This window comes from Aphis gossypii, chromosome 1 (genome assembly GCF_020184175.1).
Source record: "Aphis gossypii isolate Hap1 chromosome 1, ASM2018417v2, whole genome shotgun sequence".
NCBI classification, from domain to species: Eukaryota; Metazoa; Arthropoda; class Insecta; order Hemiptera; family Aphididae; genus Aphis; species Aphis gossypii.
Genome location: NC_065530.1, coordinates 44,711,493 through 44,732,778, shown reverse-complemented (window position 1 = coordinate 44,732,778; position 21,286 = coordinate 44,711,493). Strand labels below are relative to the sequence as shown.

The 21,286-nt window shown below is 26.4% G+C and overlaps 5 protein-coding genes and 2 long non-coding RNA genes across 8 annotated transcripts in view; 4 read left to right on the top strand and 3 right to left on the bottom strand.

Moving 5' to 3' along the window:
• Positions 1 to 6,890, bottom strand: part of LOC114130204 (uncharacterized) — a 32,784-nt gene extending 25,894 nt beyond the window's left edge. The window contains exon 1 of the long non-coding RNA XR_003592903.2: positions 5,908 to 6,890. This is a non-coding gene — a long non-coding RNA (uncharacterized LOC114130204). The remainder of the gene's footprint in view (positions 1 to 5,907) is intronic.
• Positions 446 to 1,393, top strand: LOC126549139 (uncharacterized). The gene is made up of 3 exons (XR_007603323.1): positions 446 to 767; positions 821 to 1,113; positions 1,188 to 1,393. It is a non-coding gene; the product is annotated as an uncharacterized LOC126549139 (long non-coding RNA).
• Positions 6,891 to 7,191: 301 nt separating the features above from the next.
• Positions 7,192 to 13,287, bottom strand: LOC114130170 (calcium-binding mitochondrial carrier protein Aralar1). The gene is made up of 16 exons (XM_027995074.2): positions 12,957 to 13,287; positions 12,328 to 12,387; positions 12,110 to 12,252; positions 11,175 to 11,290; positions 10,968 to 11,107; positions 10,758 to 10,904; positions 10,550 to 10,691; positions 10,365 to 10,461; positions 10,211 to 10,304; positions 10,072 to 10,147; positions 8,808 to 8,926; positions 8,566 to 8,736; positions 8,359 to 8,499; positions 7,987 to 8,284; positions 7,822 to 7,912; positions 7,192 to 7,735 (listed from the first exon to the last, which is right to left on the bottom strand). The coding sequence occupies exons 1-16, from the start codon at positions 13,017 to 13,019 to the stop codon at positions 7,570 to 7,572; spliced, it is 2,064 nt and encodes a 687-aa protein (XP_027850875.2). The 5' UTR covers positions 13,020 to 13,287; the 3' UTR covers positions 7,192 to 7,569.
• On the top strand, positions 8,933 to 10,156 carry LOC114130173 (trypsin-like). The gene is made up of 3 exons (XM_027995076.2): positions 8,933 to 9,408; positions 9,471 to 9,795; positions 9,869 to 10,156. Exons 1-3 carry the CDS (start codon positions 9,073 to 9,075, stop codon positions 10,063 to 10,065), a joined length of 858 nt encoding a protein of 285 aa, XP_027850877.2. The 5' UTR covers positions 8,933 to 9,072; the 3' UTR covers positions 10,066 to 10,156.
• Positions 13,288 to 13,398: 111 nt separating the features above from the next.
• On the top strand, positions 13,399 to 17,423 carry LOC114130171 (calcium uptake protein 1 homolog, mitochondrial). The gene is made up of 11 exons (XM_027995075.2): positions 13,399 to 13,649; positions 14,965 to 15,202; positions 15,383 to 15,524; positions 15,585 to 15,797; positions 15,887 to 16,001; positions 16,070 to 16,230; positions 16,288 to 16,404; positions 16,471 to 16,595; positions 16,836 to 16,963; positions 17,029 to 17,118; positions 17,195 to 17,423. The coding sequence occupies exons 2-11, from the start codon at positions 14,967 to 14,969 to the stop codon at positions 17,347 to 17,349; spliced, it is 1,482 nt and encodes a 493-aa protein (XP_027850876.1). The 5' UTR covers positions 13,399 to 13,649; positions 14,965 to 14,966; the 3' UTR covers positions 17,350 to 17,423.
• LOC114130174 (cyclin-dependent kinase 2-interacting protein-like) lies at positions 17,408 to 18,899 on the bottom strand. 2 transcript variants are annotated; one of them, XM_027995078.2, is made up of 6 exons: positions 18,698 to 18,899; positions 18,349 to 18,427; positions 18,112 to 18,286; positions 17,909 to 17,978; positions 17,715 to 17,826; positions 17,408 to 17,651 (listed from the first exon to the last, which is right to left on the bottom strand). In XM_027995078.2, the coding sequence occupies exons 2-6, from the start codon at positions 18,413 to 18,415 to the stop codon at positions 17,455 to 17,457; spliced, it is 621 nt and encodes a 206-aa protein (XP_027850879.2). In that variant the 5' UTR covers positions 18,416 to 18,427; positions 18,698 to 18,899; the 3' UTR covers positions 17,408 to 17,454. The 2 variants fall into 2 exon arrangements, with proteins under 2 accessions (XP_027850879.2, XP_050057175.1); XM_050201218.1 differs by lacking the exon at positions 18,698 to 18,899 and adding an exon at positions 18,496 to 18,672.
• Positions 18,900 to 19,050: 151 nt separating this feature from the next.
• On the top strand, positions 19,051 to 20,904 carry LOC114130190 (tRNA (guanine-N(7)-)-methyltransferase non-catalytic subunit wuho). The gene has a single exon (XM_027995101.2). The coding sequence runs from the start codon at positions 19,319 to 19,321 to the stop codon at positions 20,393 to 20,395; it is 1,077 nt and encodes a 358-aa protein (XP_027850902.2). The 5' UTR covers positions 19,051 to 19,318; the 3' UTR covers positions 20,396 to 20,904.
• Positions 20,905 to 21,286: the final 382 nt, after the last annotated feature.

The following is a 21,286-nucleotide window of genomic DNA, read 5'->3' as shown; positions in this document are numbered from 1 at the left end:
TTTTAAAAAAAAAGTTGGGTAACGCTATTCTGTAAAGTGAGCATTAAGCGAACCTTGGACATAGAATAGGTCACAATAATGGATGGGGCGGGACCATTTTCCTCCAAAAACAAGATACCGTTTTCCTCCACTGTCCATTTTCCTCCAAAAAAAAAAAGGTTGGTTTCTATTTTCCTCCAATATTTTAGTCAGGTTTGTAGTGTTGCGTTCCATATTATAAAAATAGAGTATGGCTATGATCACATTTTGCTACCCCTTATTATTTACTAATTTATTATCTTATTTATTGATTGATGCATTTTTATCGACGTGCCTACTTTTTTATTATATTTATTCTCTTTTTACTATATTTTATATTTTACATATTGTCTAGTTACGTTATCACCAATCCCTTATTATTAACTAATTTTTTATTATTATTTTATTTATTAATTGATGCATTTTTATCAACGTGAGTACTTTTTTAATATAATATTAATTCTCTTTTTAGCTACCCGCCAAATTCAGTGCGTACACGGTGTATTATTATATTGTAATTATACTTCAAATATTTGATTTGTTCTTTTATTTTTAATTTAACATTCTGATAACGAATGACAATTTTATTATTTTATTTATTGGAGGAAGATGGAAAGTGAAAGAAAATTGTCAAAACTTATTATTATTTATTTTTTTGAGGAAAATGGACAATGGAGAAAAACGGTATCTCGTTTTTTGAGAAAAATGGCTGTGGCCAATGGATGTGTTAAATTTGAATGCATTAATAAGTATTTTTTTTATATTTATTATTTATTATAACTTTAAGTAACAACTAATATAGCTCAACAGCTATACAACAGAAGAGTATAATTTAAATTAAATTAAAAACACATAGAATTTATATAATAAAGCCAGAATCCAAAATAAACTTAATAGATAATAGATTTAATAGTGAAGATGTAATTAGTATTGAGAATGCAGTGGAGATTAACTGGACAATTGAAAAACCTAAGAGAATTAATTAAAGCTAGACGTTCGGATATCAGACCAGAGCAGTCAAATAATACATGAGATAGATCACAAATACACTCATTCCGATGCAGTGTGTAGAAAGGAGAATCATTTAAATAATAGGTATTATTGTATACAAAAAACGATTCTGAATGGAGAAGATTTGTCAGCCTAGTACATATATTTTTTTTCACTAGGTGGTGAAACAAGTGGTTAATGTTTTAATGACCTGAAAATAAATCATGTACAGAAAATGCCAATTTAAACAACTGGGGTATATTTCAAGTTTCTACGACAAGTAATTTTTAACTATAACAAAATTTTACAATTATTGGATTGTAAATAATCGTTATTTTATACGTGAATATTTGACTTCGTTAAAATTTAAACTTAAGATAAAAACTTTTTGATTAATCAACAACCAATTTCTTTTATAATTATTGTAAACCAAGCTTATGGAAAATCTTGTATTACATTTTTAGTTCTTAGCTACTTATACGTTATTCTACATTTTTCATAAATTTTGAACTACAAAATAATTTGCAAATGTTTGTGACTGACGAATTTTTGACAATATTTGAACTTCAAACGCTAATAACAAAAAAAAAATTAAGCATATGTATTCGTATAACTTTTTAATCACTGTATGATTAATTCATGAAAAACTTTGTATTACATTTCTATGTATTTTGACTCAGCCAAAAAAATGTTATCGATATTTATATATAAAAAAAAAAAACTAAACAAAAACGAATATTTCAAATGCTTATTAATAGCATTAAAATAAACGAAATATTTTGAAAATTAAATCATGTATAGAAAGTATCAATCTAAATAACCATAGTGAAATTTTCAAGAATCTGCGACTTATACTTTTTGAATAATAACAAATATTTAAAATCGTTTGAAGATAAATCAGTATCGTTACGCGATTTCGTAAAAATTTAAAATTCATACTCTCACAACTTTTTTCCCCTATAATAATGCTCGACTGCTTGAGTTTTCTCTATATAGGTATTTTAAGGAAAACTAATGGAAAACTTTGCGTTGAATTTTTTAACCTATCTAAAAATCAAAAATCGTTATTCATAATTCGTTTTATAAGCGTTTTAAGTTAAGATTTATTATTTCGTAAACATTTGAACTTTTAACGCGAACAACCTATAAGAAACCTTGTATACAATTTTCAAGTTTTTTTTGACCATTCAACATTTTTTTATAGATTTTCAAAAAAAGTCATTCTGTTCAGAATCTAAAAAAACTTTTTTTTTTCTGTTTGCAACCGACAACCGGGAGGGTACCGTTTTCGCATTGTTTCCTCCCAAAAAAAAATACTTAGAAAAATAGAAAATTTCAGTTGTCTATAAATAGCTCAACAAAAGGAAGAATATTTTGAAAATTTAACCGTGTATAGATAACGCTAATATAAAAATTTGGTGAAAATTTCAAGTATCTAACTATTTACAGTGATTCGTTTTTGAGTTACAACAATATAAGAATCGATTTTTTTGAAAACTGCTGGAAATTACTTACTTTTGACCTCTGTAATGTACCAAGAATATTCAATTTGCCATCGGAAACCACCCTTGAAGTTTTAAATTGAAGCATTATTTCGACAAGTTATAGTATACAGTGTACTACATTGTAGGTATACACAAACACACAAAAAAAAACACATCATTGTAGAATCAATACATTCCTCACTCCGTTCAGAATCTAAAAGCCAAGTGTAGTTCCAAAAGTATTTTTAAAAGGTATAAGAAATATTTTTAAGTTTGGAAAAATTAAATTGAATATTCCTCATTTAAAATTTTTCAATAAACGATTTTAGTTTTTTTTGTTGAAATACAAAAAATATTCACCGTATACCTAAATATAAAACTATTACAATAATTTTCATATTCTATAGGTACTCAATGAGTTTTTAAAAATACTTTGATTAAATTTAAGTCTTCTATCAGACTGCAGCGTTATAAATTACTTAATATTGTTGTTTAATTATTTATTAATTATTTTTATTATTATAATTATAATTACGACAACTTTATTGTATCACAACACAAATAGGTATGATATATATTAAAATACAATGATACTCCTATTATAGTAGTCCTATTATCAGAGTAACATTAAAAGATGACAGTATTGTATGTATATGGTACTTAATCAATAATTGAAAAATACCTGCTGCAGGGCACATAATGTCTAAAACCGACTTTTCCTATCATCACAGTATCGCTTAAAAATTAAAATCGTTTGATTAAAGTTTTACATGATATCTTATGATTAAAAATAAAGATTTTTATTTCACCTTGTAACTAAAAATACTCAGTCGTTTGTGTTTAGTTAATGGTTTAAAATGTTTAAATGCCATTTAACATTTTATGTCGATTATTCACGCCAAAAAACGCTTATTATTCCCCATGAACAATCGCATATAATATTATATAGCGTAAGTAAATACCTATTTAGACACTATCTAAATTTGTAACACAAATCATAGATATTCATAGTTATTTAGTAAGTATAAGATATTCTACTATATAAATCGTCATAGAAATTTAATTGTGATAAGCTTATTTTTATTATATCATTATAAACTAAGTGTATTAACATTGATTATAAATATAGTATTTATAATCAATGGTATTAAGCATAGGTATGTATAGACTATAGATACAACTTGGAAAAATACATATAATTGTTTATATATTATTATAAATTAATTATGAATATCAATTTACGTAACTATTTTATTTAACTTATAAAGTATTTTAATACTTGAATAATCAAAAATAAAATTATTATAGTATTATTCTATATACCAAGGTTTAAAATAATATTAGATACACCAAATTATCGCATACATTAAAAATTTAATTATTTATTAAAATTATATTATAAAATATTATATTACCAAAACCGTTTTATTGTGAACTTACAACACTCATTATTTCAAAACCTATTAACATTTTTGAAAAAAAATTTCCATAATTTCCAGACGATATAAAACAATATTTTAAATATATATATTTTTCTATCGCTATATTTTATTAAGTTTTTACTTTTTTAAATAACAACATACATTTTTAAGAGTACTTAGATACATTTTGTGATAAAAATATTATACATTTTTAAAAATATAAATATAATTAAGAGTTAATACATGGGGGAAGTCACACTGATGATGTACCTATTTACGTCTCGTCTAATATCTACAGAGTGTATCACTGTATCTTACGTCGCTGTACGGGGGTTTTCTTTATGATTATGGATTGATAACATGGAATTTTAAAAAAAGACGTGTTTCTTTATTTTAAACGGCCAATTTTTGTGTATTAATTTTAAAATATTAAAAATATTAATATTAAATATTAATTACTAACGTAAAAATCTACTTTCTTTTTTCAAATGGTAACAACTATATTTTTTAAAAAAAAATTTAATGTTCAAATCATACATTTTGGTTCATTGGTTTATTTAGTACTAAGACCATTGTTATTAATGTGTATTAATAATATATCTAACTTTTAAGCTCTAGAATTATTTTTTATATAATTTATATTTATATTACTATTAGTAAATCCTTTTTTTTTAAATTAAAAAACATTCTTAGTTTGAACTAAATTTTGTCAAAAAAAAAACAGATCTACGTATATTGTAAATAATAATAATAATAATGTAGGTTATTAAAATCTATACGAATAATATTTTTCTTTAATTACAGCAGACTAAGCTAAAATCATTATTTTTTCGTTTAATTTTTTTAAATAACTTATTTCGTCAAGAAAAATATAATAATTGTGCTTATCTATTTTTGACGAGATTTTTGATATTTTTAAATTGTTATACGTAAGTATAACTTATGAGGAGAATTGTATTCAATTAAAAAGTATTTTACTCATTAATAAATACTTTATCATAAAATAAAATTGAGTTATCAAAAGTGCTTATAAATAGCACACAAATTATTTTAAGTCTTTAAAAATAACAATACAAAATTTATTTTTAAAAAATCAAATCCAAAGTTTATCATTTTAGAACTAAAACAAAATCTCGAACAAAATTGATATTAACGAAATTTGGTTTTGAGTAAAAATTTTCGTTTTACCGATTTATGTTTGCCACTAAAGTAGGTACTAACTAGGTTTAATTTTCCACGATCTACTATACTATCCTCAATTGAAGATTGATCCGATCAAAAATGCTCCATTTTTATTGCTTAAAGGGTGATGCCTAATAATTGATGACAGACAGAAAAAAAAATACATCGTTATAAAATCGATACACTCATTGCTTCATACTAAAATAAAACTGATTAAATTTATTGAATACCGTAAAATAACTTAAAATAAAGCTAGGTACTCATTTACTTTCTGTCACGATTGTTTATCGCATCGCTTCCTATCATTTGTTAGTAAGTATTAAATAGGTATACACCATACCCATATTAAATATTAATATCATATTCATCTGCCTATTCTGTCTAAATTAATTTTTTTTACATTTTATGTTTAATCTATATAATAATATAACTATAGGCGCCAGGCGGAGATTTAACCGTATTTTATTTTCAATTATTTATTGACAGAAATTAAATAGTTACCTTTATTCTTGAATCTTGATAAAATACAATATTTTAATTTCTGTGTCAATGAGATTAGTCAAGCCCAAGCCAAAAACCATTTGTAAATTTAAAAATAGTCTATGATAAGAATGTTAATGAAGCATAAGAATGATTTTAAGGGTAAAAGCTCCATGATCGCAACTAATCTATGCTAATGAGACTTGTAATCGGACGCAGTTATCCGTAAAATGGGTTTTCCTTTGGCCGCGCAATATATTACATAAATAGATACATAGGTAGCCAGGTAAGTATTATATTATACATAATATAGCAAATACATAGGTACTTACGTACAGCTTACAGAACGTATCTTCTTTTAATCTAACATATAGACAAGTATAGGTACCTATTATCTACAAGCCTTGATTTAACACAGCCACACAGGTAAACAGCATAAACGCTAATATTACTACATCGTCGAACACTCAAACATTATAATATTATATTGTAATAATTAATAAATATAAAATTGTCACTAATAAAGGATAATAAATTTATAAATAGTTTTGTTAATCATTAATAATAATTTTGATATGAAAAAAAAATACATTAAAGATTAAAACACTATTAGGATGAAAGTGACGGCACAAATTTTTGTCGAATAAAACTTGTACAGCAATTAACTTATTAAACTCAAACATTTTAACGAATGTTTTATGCTAAGAATGTTAAAATTTTTTGAAAAAGAAGTATCTCTGAATTAATACGCAAACTGTAAACAGTGCGGGTCTACTTTGTCAAATCCAGAAATTAAAACTGTTTCACGATGGGTAGCACTGTGATGCAGTGTACACATCATAGAAATTTTCAACAGAAGTTGTTACGTTTCATGTAATATGAAATTCGTACACACATTATAGTAAGTGATGTACGCAGAAAAAAGTTTTGGGCCTTTAGGGGGTGTTTAATAAAATCAGTTATTGGAAAGTAGAATTTTTTTTTTTAACAAACATGAATTTTTTAATTATTTTAATTTGGTAATATTACATTTTTATTTTGCTTAAGCCGGGTTTTCACAGACACAATGTAATATTATACAGTTATACCTGTCTAATAAAGTATATTATGACAACTAACATTAAAATAGAATAAGTGAACAACTATACAAAAACCAAATATTTTGGGGAGTGTTGAACATCCAAACACTCCCTATGAATTTGCATGGACATAGTACATGCCTTATTATTTCCTCATTTCATTAATTAATTATATTATATTATTAGTCTTTAAGTTTTAAAATAAATACATAAAAACATAAAATTAATTCTATTAATTGCTCATGCATATTAATCGGGTAAAACATCAACTTAGTGATGTGTTCATGATAAAGTAATTCAAGAATGTTTAGTTTATATAATGAAACTTTAATTCAACAAAATATTTTGAGGACCAAATTAAATTTAATTATATATAATTAATTTCTCTACAGGTAATATAAATTTTTGCCAAGAAATATAATATGGAAATTTCATTGTATTTATCTATGTTAAAAACTAGTAGACTGTTTGATAATTCAATTAATTAATTAGAAAATTGTAGATACACTAGGATTAAATTAACAAAAAACTAAGAACTAAAATATATAATGCTTTATTTAAATATTTAATAAGTTACACTTTTTTTTTTTATTAATTCTAAAATTAATACATTGAAATTTTATTAATTAGTTTAAAAAAATATTTTTGTTGGTGAACAATAAATAAGAGCATAATCATATTAATCCATACATGACATAAAAAAAAAATAAAATAGGATAATATAAAAAGGAAACAGAAATAATTTACATAATTTGTGTTTTTAGGTATATGTGTTTTCATGTATAAATATATAATCATTAATTGAGTTTATGAATTAAAATACAATAAATTGTATGTAGATAAAAATATTAATATCACAAATAACAATTATTATTAAATATTCAGAATGTATGTGTAACAGACTGTATGATATGATTATTTTTCTGATTTAATTTTAGGAAATACAAGACCAAATTTAGACTCTATTCCTTCTAATATAGGAAGAACTGCGTGATAACCTCCAATATGATCTGGATTTGAAGGAGTGATTCCATCACCAGCACCATGTACTGAAACTAATTTTTCTGAACCAGATGGACGGCTACATTTTTTTTTTTTAAATAATAAAATTAGATATATTTAAAATGTACATAATAATTTATTTTGCGTATATCTTTTAGTACTTACGAGCCTCCAAAATCTACATAAAACAATCTTTGTAGAATTTCATAAGACAAAAGTGTCACTCCAAATTGTGGCGAAGAACGGAATACACGAGCTAAACAAAATAAATACAATTTAATTTAAATACTTTTAATAGTTATTTTAATTTGATATAAATATTAAAATTACCGCCTGTTCCTTTCCAAAATGCCCTAGGTCCTTCTTCTTTATAAATTTTCATTGCACAATCAACCAACCCATTATAAGTAGTTTGGCCCTTTCGTGCTACAACCTGCAGTCGAGTTTTAATAACATCTGCTGGCGTCACTAATGATGCAGCTGGAACACCAGCAATACAACCAGCGGCTAACAATGATAATGGATGATTATAACCTTTTTCATCAGCAAAAGCCTGTTTAACATGATTGTATGCAGGAAAGTAAATAGCACTGAAAGGTATGTCTCGTAGGAAACAAGCTTTAGCTCCCTAAATAATAAAGTAAAATTCATTATAATAAATGTTTATCAACTTTTCACTGTAATTATTAATAAGTTGATTACCTTATACAAACCAAAGAAACCTAATTCTTTAATAACAGTAATAGCACTCAATTTTTTTGTAGATGCTATTTCACCAGCAACTTGTAAACGAATTTTTACTATTTCTAACGGGTTGGTAAATATAACTTGTGAAAATCCTGCCTGAAAGTAATATTGATATAAAATATGGTATATAGTTAAAATTTATATAGCTCAATATATACTAACACAAGCACCAGCAATGATCTCTGCAGAGACAGCCAAATCTCCATTTTCTTGACGTAACTTATCTCGCACTAAATCATTAACTGTGAGTTTTGCCGCTTTTTCAGGAGCAACACCTATCAGCTGAGGCAATAGACCTCGATAAAGTCCAAATATTCCTTCATGCCTTATTACCTAAAATTGCATGGAATTGTTATAAATATTAATGTACACTTGAAAATAACATAATTAAAAATATTTCTGACTTTTTTAAAACAGTCAAAACTGTTTCTATACATAAGTTCACCAATAAATGAACCAGCTCTTTGATTTTGCATCCTAGTTTTAACCAAATCAATTGGATACACTGCTGTGGCACCAATAGCTAAAATTAAAATACACACTTATTTAGTATTTAACATTGTTGTTATGGTTTTATTGTCAATTATTAAATAATAGATAATGTAAATACAAATATCGAACTTTGTATTTTAAAATATTTATTATATCATTTAATTTTGACTTAATAAGATGAACTTTAAACATTTGTTTGTTAGTTGCATATTATTAATAGTATCTGTAGTATGTTATCGTAATCAACCAGTTTGTTTGGCTGGAGGAGAAGTAGCAAAAAGTTATGAATTCCCTTTTATGACAGTCATATACCATAAGACTATGTCGTGTTCAGGAGCAATAGTATCAGAAGAATGGGTTTTGACAGCAGCTCATTGTTTTTCAATCAACTATATTTTAGGTATAAAACCTAGCGATATTAAAGTAATGGCAGGCATAACAAATTATGCTGAACGAACAAATAATTCACAAGTCAGACAAGGAACAGAAGTTCACATACACCCAAACTATCGAGTTAGTACAATTATTCATATTAATGTGAAACAGTTATAAAATAAGTTTTACTTATTATTAAGGTAAAACGAGTTGCTAATGATGACTTAGCTCTCATTCGTGTCAAACCATTTCTTATGACTATTGCTGTTAATACCATTCGCGTGTCAGATAGAGGACTTCCAATAAACGATTACATAGCATGTACAGCTGTAGGTTGGGGAGAAGTAGATAGACCACCTGGCCGGCATAATACAGTCTTACATAAACTTAAAGTATTTTCTTCAATGTCTGCCAAAGCATGCCCAGGTCTTCAAGATTGGGAGAGGAGAAAAATCATTTGCTTAAAACAAGATAACGGAAAAGGATTGTGTGACGGTGACTCTGGTGGTCCACTTATATGTCAAGGTACACAGTTTACACTAAAATGGCTTACATAGTTCGAATACTTTATAGTACCTAGTTAACTAGTTGATTATAGGCGAATTATATGGAATAGCTCATCAAGTATACAAAGAAATAAAAAATGATTATGAACGAAAAGATTTAGAACGTTGTGGGGCAGTTGGTATCACTCATACATATATGTTTGTATGCCCATACCTAAATTGGATACATCAATATATTTCTACAGTGCCAAACATGCCGCCATCATGTTACTGGAATAATGCAAAATAACATTACCTCCAGATATTGAGCCCAGAGTGAATCGGTACAAGCTTTCCAATACTTGAATAAAAACTCCTCTATCAGATGGACTCTGAAATAATGATAGAGTAATTTAGATAACGGTTAGAAATAATAATTTCTTAACTAAACTTACAGATACTGCATGGATTTCAGCTATTCTACGATTATGTATTTCTTTATAGTACTGTTCTGGTGTTATTGATTGTAAGTCGTTATAAATAATCTTGCTAAAAAAAAAAATATAGGATTATAAAATGTATTAACATATTATGATACAATTAAATTACCCGGCTCTTTGATGTAATAAATGACATAAGGTGAATAATATATCAACTTCTAATGGAGTAATTTGAGACATAACTTGAGTAGAATATAAAAATTCATCTGAACAACAAACATATTATAGTAAAACATAAGAAACAATAATTATTTTAATAAACATTAAAAATTACATAAAACCTAAAATAAAGACCTTTAGTAACCTCGCGATTCCGATTTTCATTACTGGCATTTAAATAAATACGTTTCACAAGTTCCATATTATTTAAAAGTGATATGAAAGCCATAAAATATGGAAAACTAACACGATGTACTCCTTGACTTCCTCCTGCAGCCTATACATTAAAATAAATATATTAATTCAAATTTAAAATCAATTTATAGATTTTAAATTAACTTACTGGTAATAAGTTATCTCGAACACCACTAGTTAATAAATGGCTTTTGGACAAAAGCATTATTTCTTGAAAATCATTGGCTGATATAAATCCAGAACCAGATTTATCAAAAATACGAAAAATTTCAGTTCCACATTCTTCATGAAAATCCTAAAGAAAAAATTTTAATTTAATTTTTACTACTTAAGTAAATTAATTATAAAATGTTAATACATGTAAAAATTGAGCGAATTCTGAATAGTTGATGAGCCGATTTTTCTTCTCTCCAAAATACAATTTCATAAATTGACTATCCAAATTGAAAGGTATCTTCAAGTACAGTTCAGTTTTCTTAATAACTGACACAAATTCATCTAGAAATGATAACAAATATGATATTTAATAGTATTCATATATAATTTCTTTAAAGTATTTTAGTACCATAAGAAATTTCTCCATTGCCATTTATGTCAAACAAGTGAAATGCAACTTTATATAAAGCATCTGGTTCAGACAATAAACTTTCAAATGCTTGAAATTCGGCAAAAGAAATGAGTCTATGGACAAATAGTTATTTTATAAAACATAATATATTAAAATGTATTTATTTAATTTTGAGATTTTAATTTAATTAATCATTAAATTGTAGATAACCAATTAAAATATAAAAACTTAATTACTTAAATCACCTAACAATTTTAAATTATAAACATGAAATATCTAAATTTTGACCAGCAAGAAAACAAACCTTGAACATCAGTTCTTCAGGGCATCCCTGATGGAAACGGGATTTCACTATAGCAAGGTATCATAGGGGATGCACAGAATGAGCTCACTCTTCACTGGTTAGAGTATATATATATATGTAATATTATGTATAGTAGCTACAACAAAATATGGACTAACTTTACATATTGGATGAAATAACTACTTAAACTGGTTTATTTGAAATGTTATTATAATCAGAATGTAATAACATATAATCTTACTAGGATACTATTTTTAAGTATTTTTTAATTAATTATCATAATATAGAATATGATTAATATCATTTAATGTTTGATTAGTCTAAATTTTTTTAAATAAACATGTTAATATGCATCACTATGTCAGTAAGTATAATGATACATCTTGAGCATGATTATAAACTAAAAATATTTATAGTACAAAAAATAAATAAAATACTAGTAACTTATAAGTAACAATTAATAGCTGTTTAAGTTAACAATACAGTGCTGGAAAAAAGCTAGGATAAAAACCCTTTTGTAAATGTGAAATATTATACAATATCAAATAATAAGTGATGAACAAAAAACAAACAAAAATATAATAAGTTTTTTATTTTTTTTGAAGAAGAATTTTCTCTGTATACTAACCCATCTTTATTAGTATCAACAATTCCACTCAACAGTCGCAAAGAATCCAAGTCACTAGACGGTTCATTCAATATGCCAATGTAATTTTTTATGAAGTCTACAGAATTGATATATTTCTCGCCTTGCTTCTCGACAGTAGCATACTAACAAATAAAATAAATCTTTAAGTATAATACTATGTTTTATCTAATTAGTTAATCAATTTTTGGAAAAATTACTTTGTTGAATACTTCTAACAGTTGTTCTGTGGTTGCTCGCTTTAGATAACCATTGTGTGACTGTAAAAAAAATTTCATCAGATTACAACAAAATTATTATAATTTACCAATACCACACCACAGCAATTATCAGTATATATGGACACACCCCTATTATTTATATGTATAACATTTTTATTACCATTGACAACTTTTTGACCGAGTAACTTGTCGATCTAATTTCAAAAATGTATAAGTATTTTAAAAATGTCAAAATTAATGACACTGCTCTATAAAAATAAGTGTGGTAGACATATTAATATAGATAGATACATGTTATATTTGTTTTGATTGGAGACCAAAAATATTGGTTCTTTAAATGTAACTCAAATCAAGTCTTACTGATTACAACAGATACTTGAAAATCAAAGCAAATTATTGGTAGATACGATACATCACAGATGACGGACATTTGAATCAAAAGTATGAACAGTGCCTACTACGATTGATGACACCTAGTCAGTCATTAAACGGTTAATAATTAGAATTAAAACCTTTTTCGATGTGTAGAGGACAAAACAGCACGAGCTTTCACCTCTGCTGAACGGCAGAAATTATATTATTGAATTGATGGGTAGGTATTTACTTACCTCTTGGCAGTGAGCTATTTTCGGACGAAATCCCCATGTTGAATTGCGCATTCCGGTAAACATGTATCATGTACGGTATAATTAATGTGGCTGTGAGCAGTGTGTTCGTTAAGTACAAGGCCGGCGATGAAAAAATCAATTTTCTTCTTCCGTTTGTGTGAGTGTTTTATTTTCCGCGCGCACGACACGAATAAGCAGCTACGACCATCAAATCAACCCGTTGTGCCCGATACTATGGCACTATGCCAAAACGCCGAAGCCGAACAAGATAAGAGTACGGGTGTTGATTATAGCGGACATGCGCAAATAAGTGCGGCTCTGGCCAGGCCCTCACGCTGCTGCTATTACGACGGCGATTTTTAAAAATCGATAATCGTACACAAGAAAAGAAGAAAACAATCTGAAAAATAAGGTCACAAACGCTATCAGTAAGTTGTGTTTCCTTGCGTCAGCCGTGTTTTATCAGTGTAATTCTATATCTACATTTTACATTCGGCGCGGCACGAATTGTTCGTAAATCGCAATTAATAAAATATTGTCTGCCGATTAACCAGTTGAATCAGTTAATAATCATTATAATAAATTGTCACCCGATCGAATTAAAGAACGCAAAATCCAATGGACCGTGCGATTTCAGATGTCGCGAATCGTCCAATCGGTTGAGGGTGAAACGCTTTATTAGAATATAACCAGGTAATTGGAAGAGTACTACTGTATGTGGAGACTACTAAACACCTAAATGTTCTATGAGAATCTATTTTAAATGAAAGCTGGTCTAATTATTTATTTAAGAATTCTCGTGTTTGAACTAAAAATATTCAGTGTATTCAACACTGGTATAATCTTTCACCTTTGCAGTTTGGTGTACTCTTATTACACAATCTGAACAAATGACATTCCTCCCCGCACTTATAATAGTTTTATAGTTAATATTATTATAGTTTTTATTGATATTTGACAAATATTGGCTATTAAATTTACTTTGCTCAACGCAAGACTTTAAATAGAAGGCTCAAATGACTACAATACTACATTGGAAAACAAAATTGAATGATAACCTTTAGTTCTTGAATTCTATTTAAAACTATTTGTATCATCATGCATATTATATTTATCAGAAATCTAATCAACATTAGAAAGGAAACTAATTAAATAACATATTGTCAATTATTTTAATCATCTTCAATAAAGGAGATAATTTTAGAATAATAACTTATTATTCCATATGGATTATTTACCTACTTTATTCTTTGATTATTATTATGTTACACAATATTGAAATATATTATGTTATAATAATATAATGTTTTAAGCGAACAATATTTGAAAGTAATTCATTAAGTTGCTTAAGGCATTATTAATGTGTTATTTCAACACTTGAACCTAGATATTTTATATAGTAGACTATCAACACGTTCATGATCATAACATAGAATAGATTAAATTTAATCTATTCTGTGATCATAGTATTCAGAAAATTTCACTATCTTATCACATATTAATTTAAACAATTTTTTTTCAGAAAACAATAATATGCTAATTCACTATTTCACTATTATTTTTATATCTACCATAATTAAGTTTAAAACATTCATGAATAAGAAGAAAAGTTATTAAAATTCAAAACTCCTTTATAGTAACATATTAAAATTGTTACTAAATATTAATAAAATATAAAAAAAAAATTAATTATAGATAAAGATAGATAATAATCATAAAAACTCTTTTATAAATACATATTATTCACATGTACAAAAAAATATATGTATATTTTCTTATGAGAAATAGTATAAATTTAAAATTTATATTTTTAATCATTCAAAAATCTAAATAGGAGATAAAGAACACTAAAGAAAAAAACAAAAACTTTTAAAATAAAAATAATAATCTAATCTTAATTCTATACCTATTAAATTAAACAATATAGGTTTCATTACTGGAATATTTATATATCTGTATATTAAAATTTAAAAAAAAAAAAAACTTATTAAAATATACATCGTTTCAGATATGTGGCTTACAAAACTACGCCCAATTTTGGGTTACGGATTACATTCAAGACACATTTTATTAAAAAACCATGGGACATTTAACACGTTAAATGTATTTCCAGTTGGAAAATTTAATCATCGTCGTACTTATAAAAACTTTGGTCATAAAAGAGATCCTCCAGAACATCCTTTAAAACAATTTTACATTTTTGCTTTCCTAGGCTTTATAGTTTATCAATTTGTTAATTGGGAGAAGTAAGTATTTATATTTAATGTTCATTTATTATTTTTGAACTATTTTGATATAAAAATATGCACAGTATTCATCACATAAGCTGTCCATGTTCTGATACATATTATTTATATGGTCAAATATTAAATTTTTTATTGATCTGTTATGAATATATAACTAATCATTTAACATTTTTTTTTTAGAGTTTATGAGGTAGTATTTCCGCCTGTGGATGCTGACAGCAATATTGATACTACTGAAAGCCCAGTACAAGAAATTCTAGAAGAAACTGTTGACAAAAAAAAAAAAAAACCCAAGCAAAAAGTTGGATTTCGTGACCGAAAGGTATAAAAAGTTTAAGTGATATAATCAATTAATAATAATAAACAATTTATTTTCTTTCAGATAATAGAATATGAGAACAGGATACGTCATTTTTCAACGCCTGACAAAGTTTTTAGATATTTTGCTACTTTACAAGTAACACATATGCACTCTAATGGACAAGAAACTCATGAAGTGTTTATGACACCAGATGACTTTCTCCGTTCTATGACACCAGGCATCAAACAGCCAGATGGACTTGGTCTTGATCAATATAAAAAATATGACCCAAAAGTACAATATCAATATTTTATAGTTACTTTAATTTGTAGTATAGATAATAAAATTGTTTTCGTTAACTATAGTACATTTTTAATTTATAGAATACACACATGAAATTAGAATTGGCATTAAATGAAGATAGTATATTTTATAAACTTGGAAGTTCTGGTTTGATAACTTTTTCAGACTACATATTTTTACTAACTGTACTGTCAAGTATGTAGCATCAACACATTTTATTAATATATCGTTATTTATTAGTATTATTTAAAATCTAATTTAAGCATCAAAAAGACATTTTGAAATTGCATTCAGAATGTTTGATCTAAATGGTGATGGTGATGTAGACTGTGAAGAATTTGAAAAGGTTGCTACCTTAATCCGACATCAAACGAGTATTGGAAGTCGTCATAGAGATCATGCAAATACTGGCAATACGTTTAAAGTACATAGCTTATATAATAATTTTTTTTTTCACATATTTGATTTGTATATAATTTAGGGGGTGAATTCAGCATTAACAACATATTTTTTTGGTGAAAATCTTGATGAAAAACTAACTATCGAGAAATTCCTCGATTTTCAACAACAACTACAGACAGAAATTTTAGGTTTAGAGGTAATTTATATTTTAAAACAATAAATTATGTAAATAATAGGCAATATACTAAATAATTTAATTTAGTTTCAACGAAAAGGCCCTAGTGAAGACGGTACCATAACTGAAGTAGAATTTACTGATCTACTTTTAGCCTATGCAGGATATGCACCAAAAAAAAAAGCACGCATAATTAAGCGTGTGAAAAAAGTGTAAGTAAATAAAAAGTAAATTATTTTTTACTTTATACTAAAAAATAGTTTTTTATTCATCAAAAATAAATAAATATCCTTGTAGTGTTAATATATTATACCAAAGAAAATCATAGATATAATTGTAAATTGTATTCAAATTTAAAATTATTTTTATTGATTAATCCCAAATTCTATAAAAATTATTAAATGATAAATTTATTATTAAAAAAAATATATATATAATATAATTAATTTCAGATTTAAAGAAAACACTCAAGGCATTAGTGAAGAAGATTACTTACATTTTTTTCACTTTTTGAATAACATTAATGACGTAGATACAGCTCTCACATTTTATCATATTGCAGGAGCATCAATTGATCAAGGTTTATCTCATTTTTTTAATAATTTTTGAGATATAATTATTTATTGTCGATTTTTTTTAATATAGCCACTTTAAAACATGTAGCAAAAACTGTAGCTCATGTAGACTTAAATGACCATTTGATCAATGTAATTTTCACAATATTTGATGAAAACCGTGAGTTTATATTTTACTTTGATTTTATATTTAAAAACTACATATTATGCTATTAACTTTTTCTTTAAATTTCAAGTTGATGGGCAGTTGAGCAATCGAGAATTTGTTGCTGTTATGAAAAACCGTTTACTGAGAGGTCTGGAGAAACCAAAAGATACCGGTTTTGTAAAGTTCATTCAATCTGTTGGCAAATGCGCTCAAGAGAGTACTCCTAGTGTTTTTGATTTGTAACATCTTTTGTTATTATTAATTAAGTTAGAGTATAGTTTTATTAATATAAATGTATAACTTTTTATAATTCTTAACCATTCTAACTTAATTTATTGTTAAATTAACTCATACATGTCTAGTTTCTTTAATCATACAATGTAATTCTTTTTCAATGGTATGATCTAAATATGGTTGATATGTCCAACATGAAAGATAAAATAACAGAATATCAGGATCCATGCTGTCTGCTATTCTCAATAGTAGACTTTGATGAAGTTTTTGCTCTTTTTGATACGCTCTTAATATTTTCTCAGTTATTTTACCTATAGAAAAAAAATATTTATGTAAAGTAGATGTCTATAATAAACATTTATCTTTAACTATACAAAAATGTTCTGTTGTCCATGATATGAAAAGAGGAGTCGAATTGCCTTTTTCTAAAATCGATATGGCTGTAAGGTTCCTTAATTTAATTTTGAGTCCTTCAACAATATCAAACTATAAATATATAAATAATAAATATTAAGCATTAAAATTTTAATTTTATTTTGCTCACATAGACTATTTATTTTTTAATTACCATTTGCTCACATAAATTTTTTAGTTCCTTCACTAAAATACCAAGCTGATCTGGAAATTGTATGCCTAACCTATGGAATTGTATATAAAATATAAGTATACTGACCATGAAATCCAAAATTGTAGTTGATATTTTAGTCATTCTTTTTTAGTTTCAATAATGTAATAAATTATTTAAATACTCAATATAAAAGTGATGCTAACCTTTCCATTCTCAAATTGAATATATTTGATATCACAACACACCCTCTATCTTGATGAACTTTCCATTGCTGCATACGATTGAAAATATCTGCTGCGGTATCTTTCAATATACGGCGGTTGCCTGTCAGATTACCACTATGCCCTTGAGCGGGCCGACCAGCGTAAACATCCACTTCTGTAATATTTTTTCAAACATAACAAAATAGAATAAAACGGAGCAAATAACACCACAATTACCTCGAGCTGGCGAGGACTTTCCAACATTCGAAGTATTCAATCCTTTTTGCTTTGGCGAATCTGACATTATGTGATGAACCTACACACAAATTAAACTTTTTAAACTATGACATAAACACTATTCAGTTTGTAGTAGCCTGATTCTACCAGCCAATAGTCAATAATAATACACTTTTGTGTGAAAATTGATAAATTGTATAATTAAAGTTTTCTACGAGACGTTAGGTATTCATATGACAGTCATGAGTCATAAAATAAACAGTTTTTAATTAAATATGATCAAAATCTTAAAATAATCGTTATAGGACTTATCTTAGATAACTGAGTCATCTATAGATATGATACTAACACGGTGTAGAGAAGATCTTCTCAAATACAAATTACAAACCAACGCACGTGTACGTATAAAGATAATATTACGATTAAAGATAGTGATAACCAATCATTCAAGCCTCATTATCGATAGTTTTCCTTTAAATTTTAATTTATGGTCACCAAAAGTGTTAGAAAAACTAAAGCAATTAATTAATTTTAATAAGAAATAATTGTTTTGATAATATTATTTATTACTTGTGACCTGCCCTGAAGTTAAAAGAGCATTTTTTAATTTTTATCAAGCAAACACGGTATTACGGTAATACATATTTATATACATTGAGTATCGATATTTAATACCAATAAAACGATTTTATTCTTGGTTATTAATGGTTATGTGCTTAATTTCTTTATATGTTTAAACATTCATAATTTATAGTTTTTTATGTTTATATACTTTTGTTACTGTTCAAATGTCGTATTTGTCATAATGTCATTTAGTTCTAAGTAATTATTAAAAATAAGTTAACCTACTTAATATTATATTTTCAGTTGAGGATTGTAAGTTGTAACCTGTTTGATAGTGATTGAATAATAGTTAATCGTGCGTATTAAAATATCTAACTCGAAACGACTTAAACCATATAATATCAATATGACGTTTTGCATGACTGTCAATGAAACAACTGTTGTATTGTCTTCAATAGATGTTGATAAATGTTTGGTGTATTCGTTAGACAGTGGAAATGTAAAAAATCTCACGGACAATTTAGGTGAAGCATATAAAAACATTCCAATCAATAACCACGACTTGCAAAAAGCATGTGCAGCGTTTTCAGCTGATGGCACACTATTTGCTTACAATCCGAACAAAGGTAAGCTCCTGAGCGTCTGGAACACCACAAACTGGACATTGGTTGAAAACAAAACACTAGCAAAGCATGCAACAAATATAGTTTTTACACCTAAAACTAATGTAATTGTTGTTGGTGATAAAAAAGGCGACGTTTATGCATTTGAAGAACTCCCTATCCGCATTCTGGGTCATTCATCTATGATCCTTGATATTTGTATCAGTGATAATGAAAAGTATATTGTTACATGTGACAACGATGAAAAAGTACGAGTTTCACATTATCCAAATGGTAAAAACATTGTATATTATATGATGGGACATGAAGCGTATGTTAGTGGAATCTGTTTATTAAACAATTTTGTCTTATCTGGCTCTGGTGATAATACACTGCGTTTGTGGGACTTCAATAAAGGTGATCTGCTAGATAAACTAAGTCTCCATACTCCAATTCAAAGTGTTATTGAGATTGAAAACATGGCAGCCATACAATTATATAACTCTAGAGACGTACATATCATCAAAACAGAGAAAAAAGAAAACAAATGGACTATTAAAAATATTAAAACTATTCAATTTGAAAACAATGTTTTGGATTTGGCAGCATATGGTAATCAATTGTGGATTTTAACAGTTAACTCAGTTTATAAGTACACCATTGATGCTAGCAATGAAATTATTTTAAGAATTCAGGATGCTGAAATGACACATAAACTTGAAACATTAAGTAATTTAGTTAAATCCTTTGTGTGCCTGGAAAAAACTAATTTGATGATTTTTCTTTTTAATAAAATGATTGATAAACGAAAGAGAATTGAACAATATCAACAAAATAGTAGTACTCCAGTATTACCCGAAACAAAAAGACTTAGAACTTAAGTTTATCTACCTATAACATTTAAATGACATATTTTTTGATATTATAAGACTGTCAATAGTTTTTATCTGAATTAATATGTTAAAGATAATTTATGTTTCTAAATATTTAATATAGTCCTAAATTGTATAGGTAAACTACTATAAGTATAACATCAATATTTTTAATATATGATTCTAAGAATAATATTTGTTACTTACTAATGAGCAATTATAATTTTAATACACTATAATTATACTGTTTAAATTCAACGACCTAGAAAACACATTATGACTTATATGTTTAGCTACTGATTGCCGAGAACTCTAAATTTATTCTGTTACTAACATTCATATGGTTTGTCATTGTGTGAAATGTAGTACCATTACTTACACGATGTGCATTCTATGAACATTTTCAGTTAAAAACCAATAATAATTAATATTTATTTTTTACCTAACTATATTAATATTAGTCAACATTTATAATGCATTGAAAATTATACAATAAATTGGTAAAAATGTTTTATTTATTTATTTTTGTATCTTGTTTATGCTCCTCATTTATGTATTTAACTTTTTTACTAAAATGGATAAAATATTTAATCATGTTTTTTAAACATTCTATTGCCCCACTTGTATAATGAAAAAAGTCTTAGATAAATTCGATGAATTGACAAATTACAGTAAAATATATTGAGTTTAAAATTTGAACATAATATAATTATTATGTATGTAACTAGACAAGAATTGAAACCTAATAATTTAAAATAGTTTGTAAACCATTTCTTGTCCTATAGTATATTTTACATATCTACAAATTTTAATGCGAATAACAAAATAATATCAACACTGAAGTCCTGTAAAATGTTTACCATCATGATTGATGCATTTTTAGTTTAAACCCTTACCCTT

Excerpts from the sequence above, each read along its gene's own strand:
- LOC114130170 (XM_027995074.2), bottom strand. The coding sequence starts at position 13,019 with ATGTTTACCGGAATGCGCAATTCAACATGGGGATTTCGTCCGAAAATA. Across the intron at positions 10,692-10,757 it reads TTCGAGATAACTTATTACCA|GCTGCAGGAGGAAGTCAAGG; the intron begins GTAAGTTAATTT and ends TTTAATGTATAG. Across the intron at positions 7,736-7,821 it reads TATGTAGATTTTGGAGGCTC|CCGTCCATCTGGTTCAGAAA; the intron begins GTAAGTACTAAA and ends AAAAAAATGTAG.
- LOC114130171 (XM_027995075.2), top strand. The coding sequence starts at position 14,967 with ATGTGGCTTACAAAACTACGCCCAATTTTGGGTTACGGATTACATTCA. Across the intron at positions 15,203-15,382 it reads CAATTTGTTAATTGGGAGAA|AGTTTATGAGGTAGTATTTC; the intron begins GTAAGTATTTAT and ends TTTTTTTTTTAG. Across the intron at positions 16,596-16,835 it reads ATTAAGCGTGTGAAAAAAGT|ATTTAAAGAAAACACTCAAG; the intron begins GTAAGTAAATAA and ends AATTAATTTCAG.
- LOC114130174 (XM_027995078.2), bottom strand. The coding sequence starts at position 18,415 with ATGTCAGATTCGCCAAAGCAAAAAGGATTGAATACTTCGAATGTTGGA. Across the intron at positions 17,827-17,908 it reads AAAATTTATGTGAGCAAATG|TTTGATATTGTTGAAGGACT; the intron begins GTAATTAAAAAA and ends ATATATTTATAG. Across the intron at positions 17,652-17,714 it reads ATGGACAACAGAACATTTTT|GTAAAATAACTGAGAAAATA; the intron begins GTATAGTTAAAG and ends TTTTTTCTATAG.
- LOC114130190 (XM_027995101.2), top strand. The coding sequence starts at position 19,319 with ATGACGTTTTGCATGACTGTCAATGAAACAACTGTTGTATTGTCTTCA.
- LOC114130173 (XM_027995076.2), top strand. The coding sequence starts at position 9,073 with ATGAACTTTAAACATTTGTTTGTTAGTTGCATATTATTAATAGTATCT. Across the intron at positions 9,409-9,470 it reads ACATACACCCAAACTATCGA|GTAAAACGAGTTGCTAATGA; the intron begins GTTAGTACAATT and ends CTTATTATTAAG. Across the intron at positions 9,796-9,868 it reads TGGTCCACTTATATGTCAAG|GCGAATTATATGGAATAGCT; the intron begins GTACACAGTTTA and ends AGTTGATTATAG.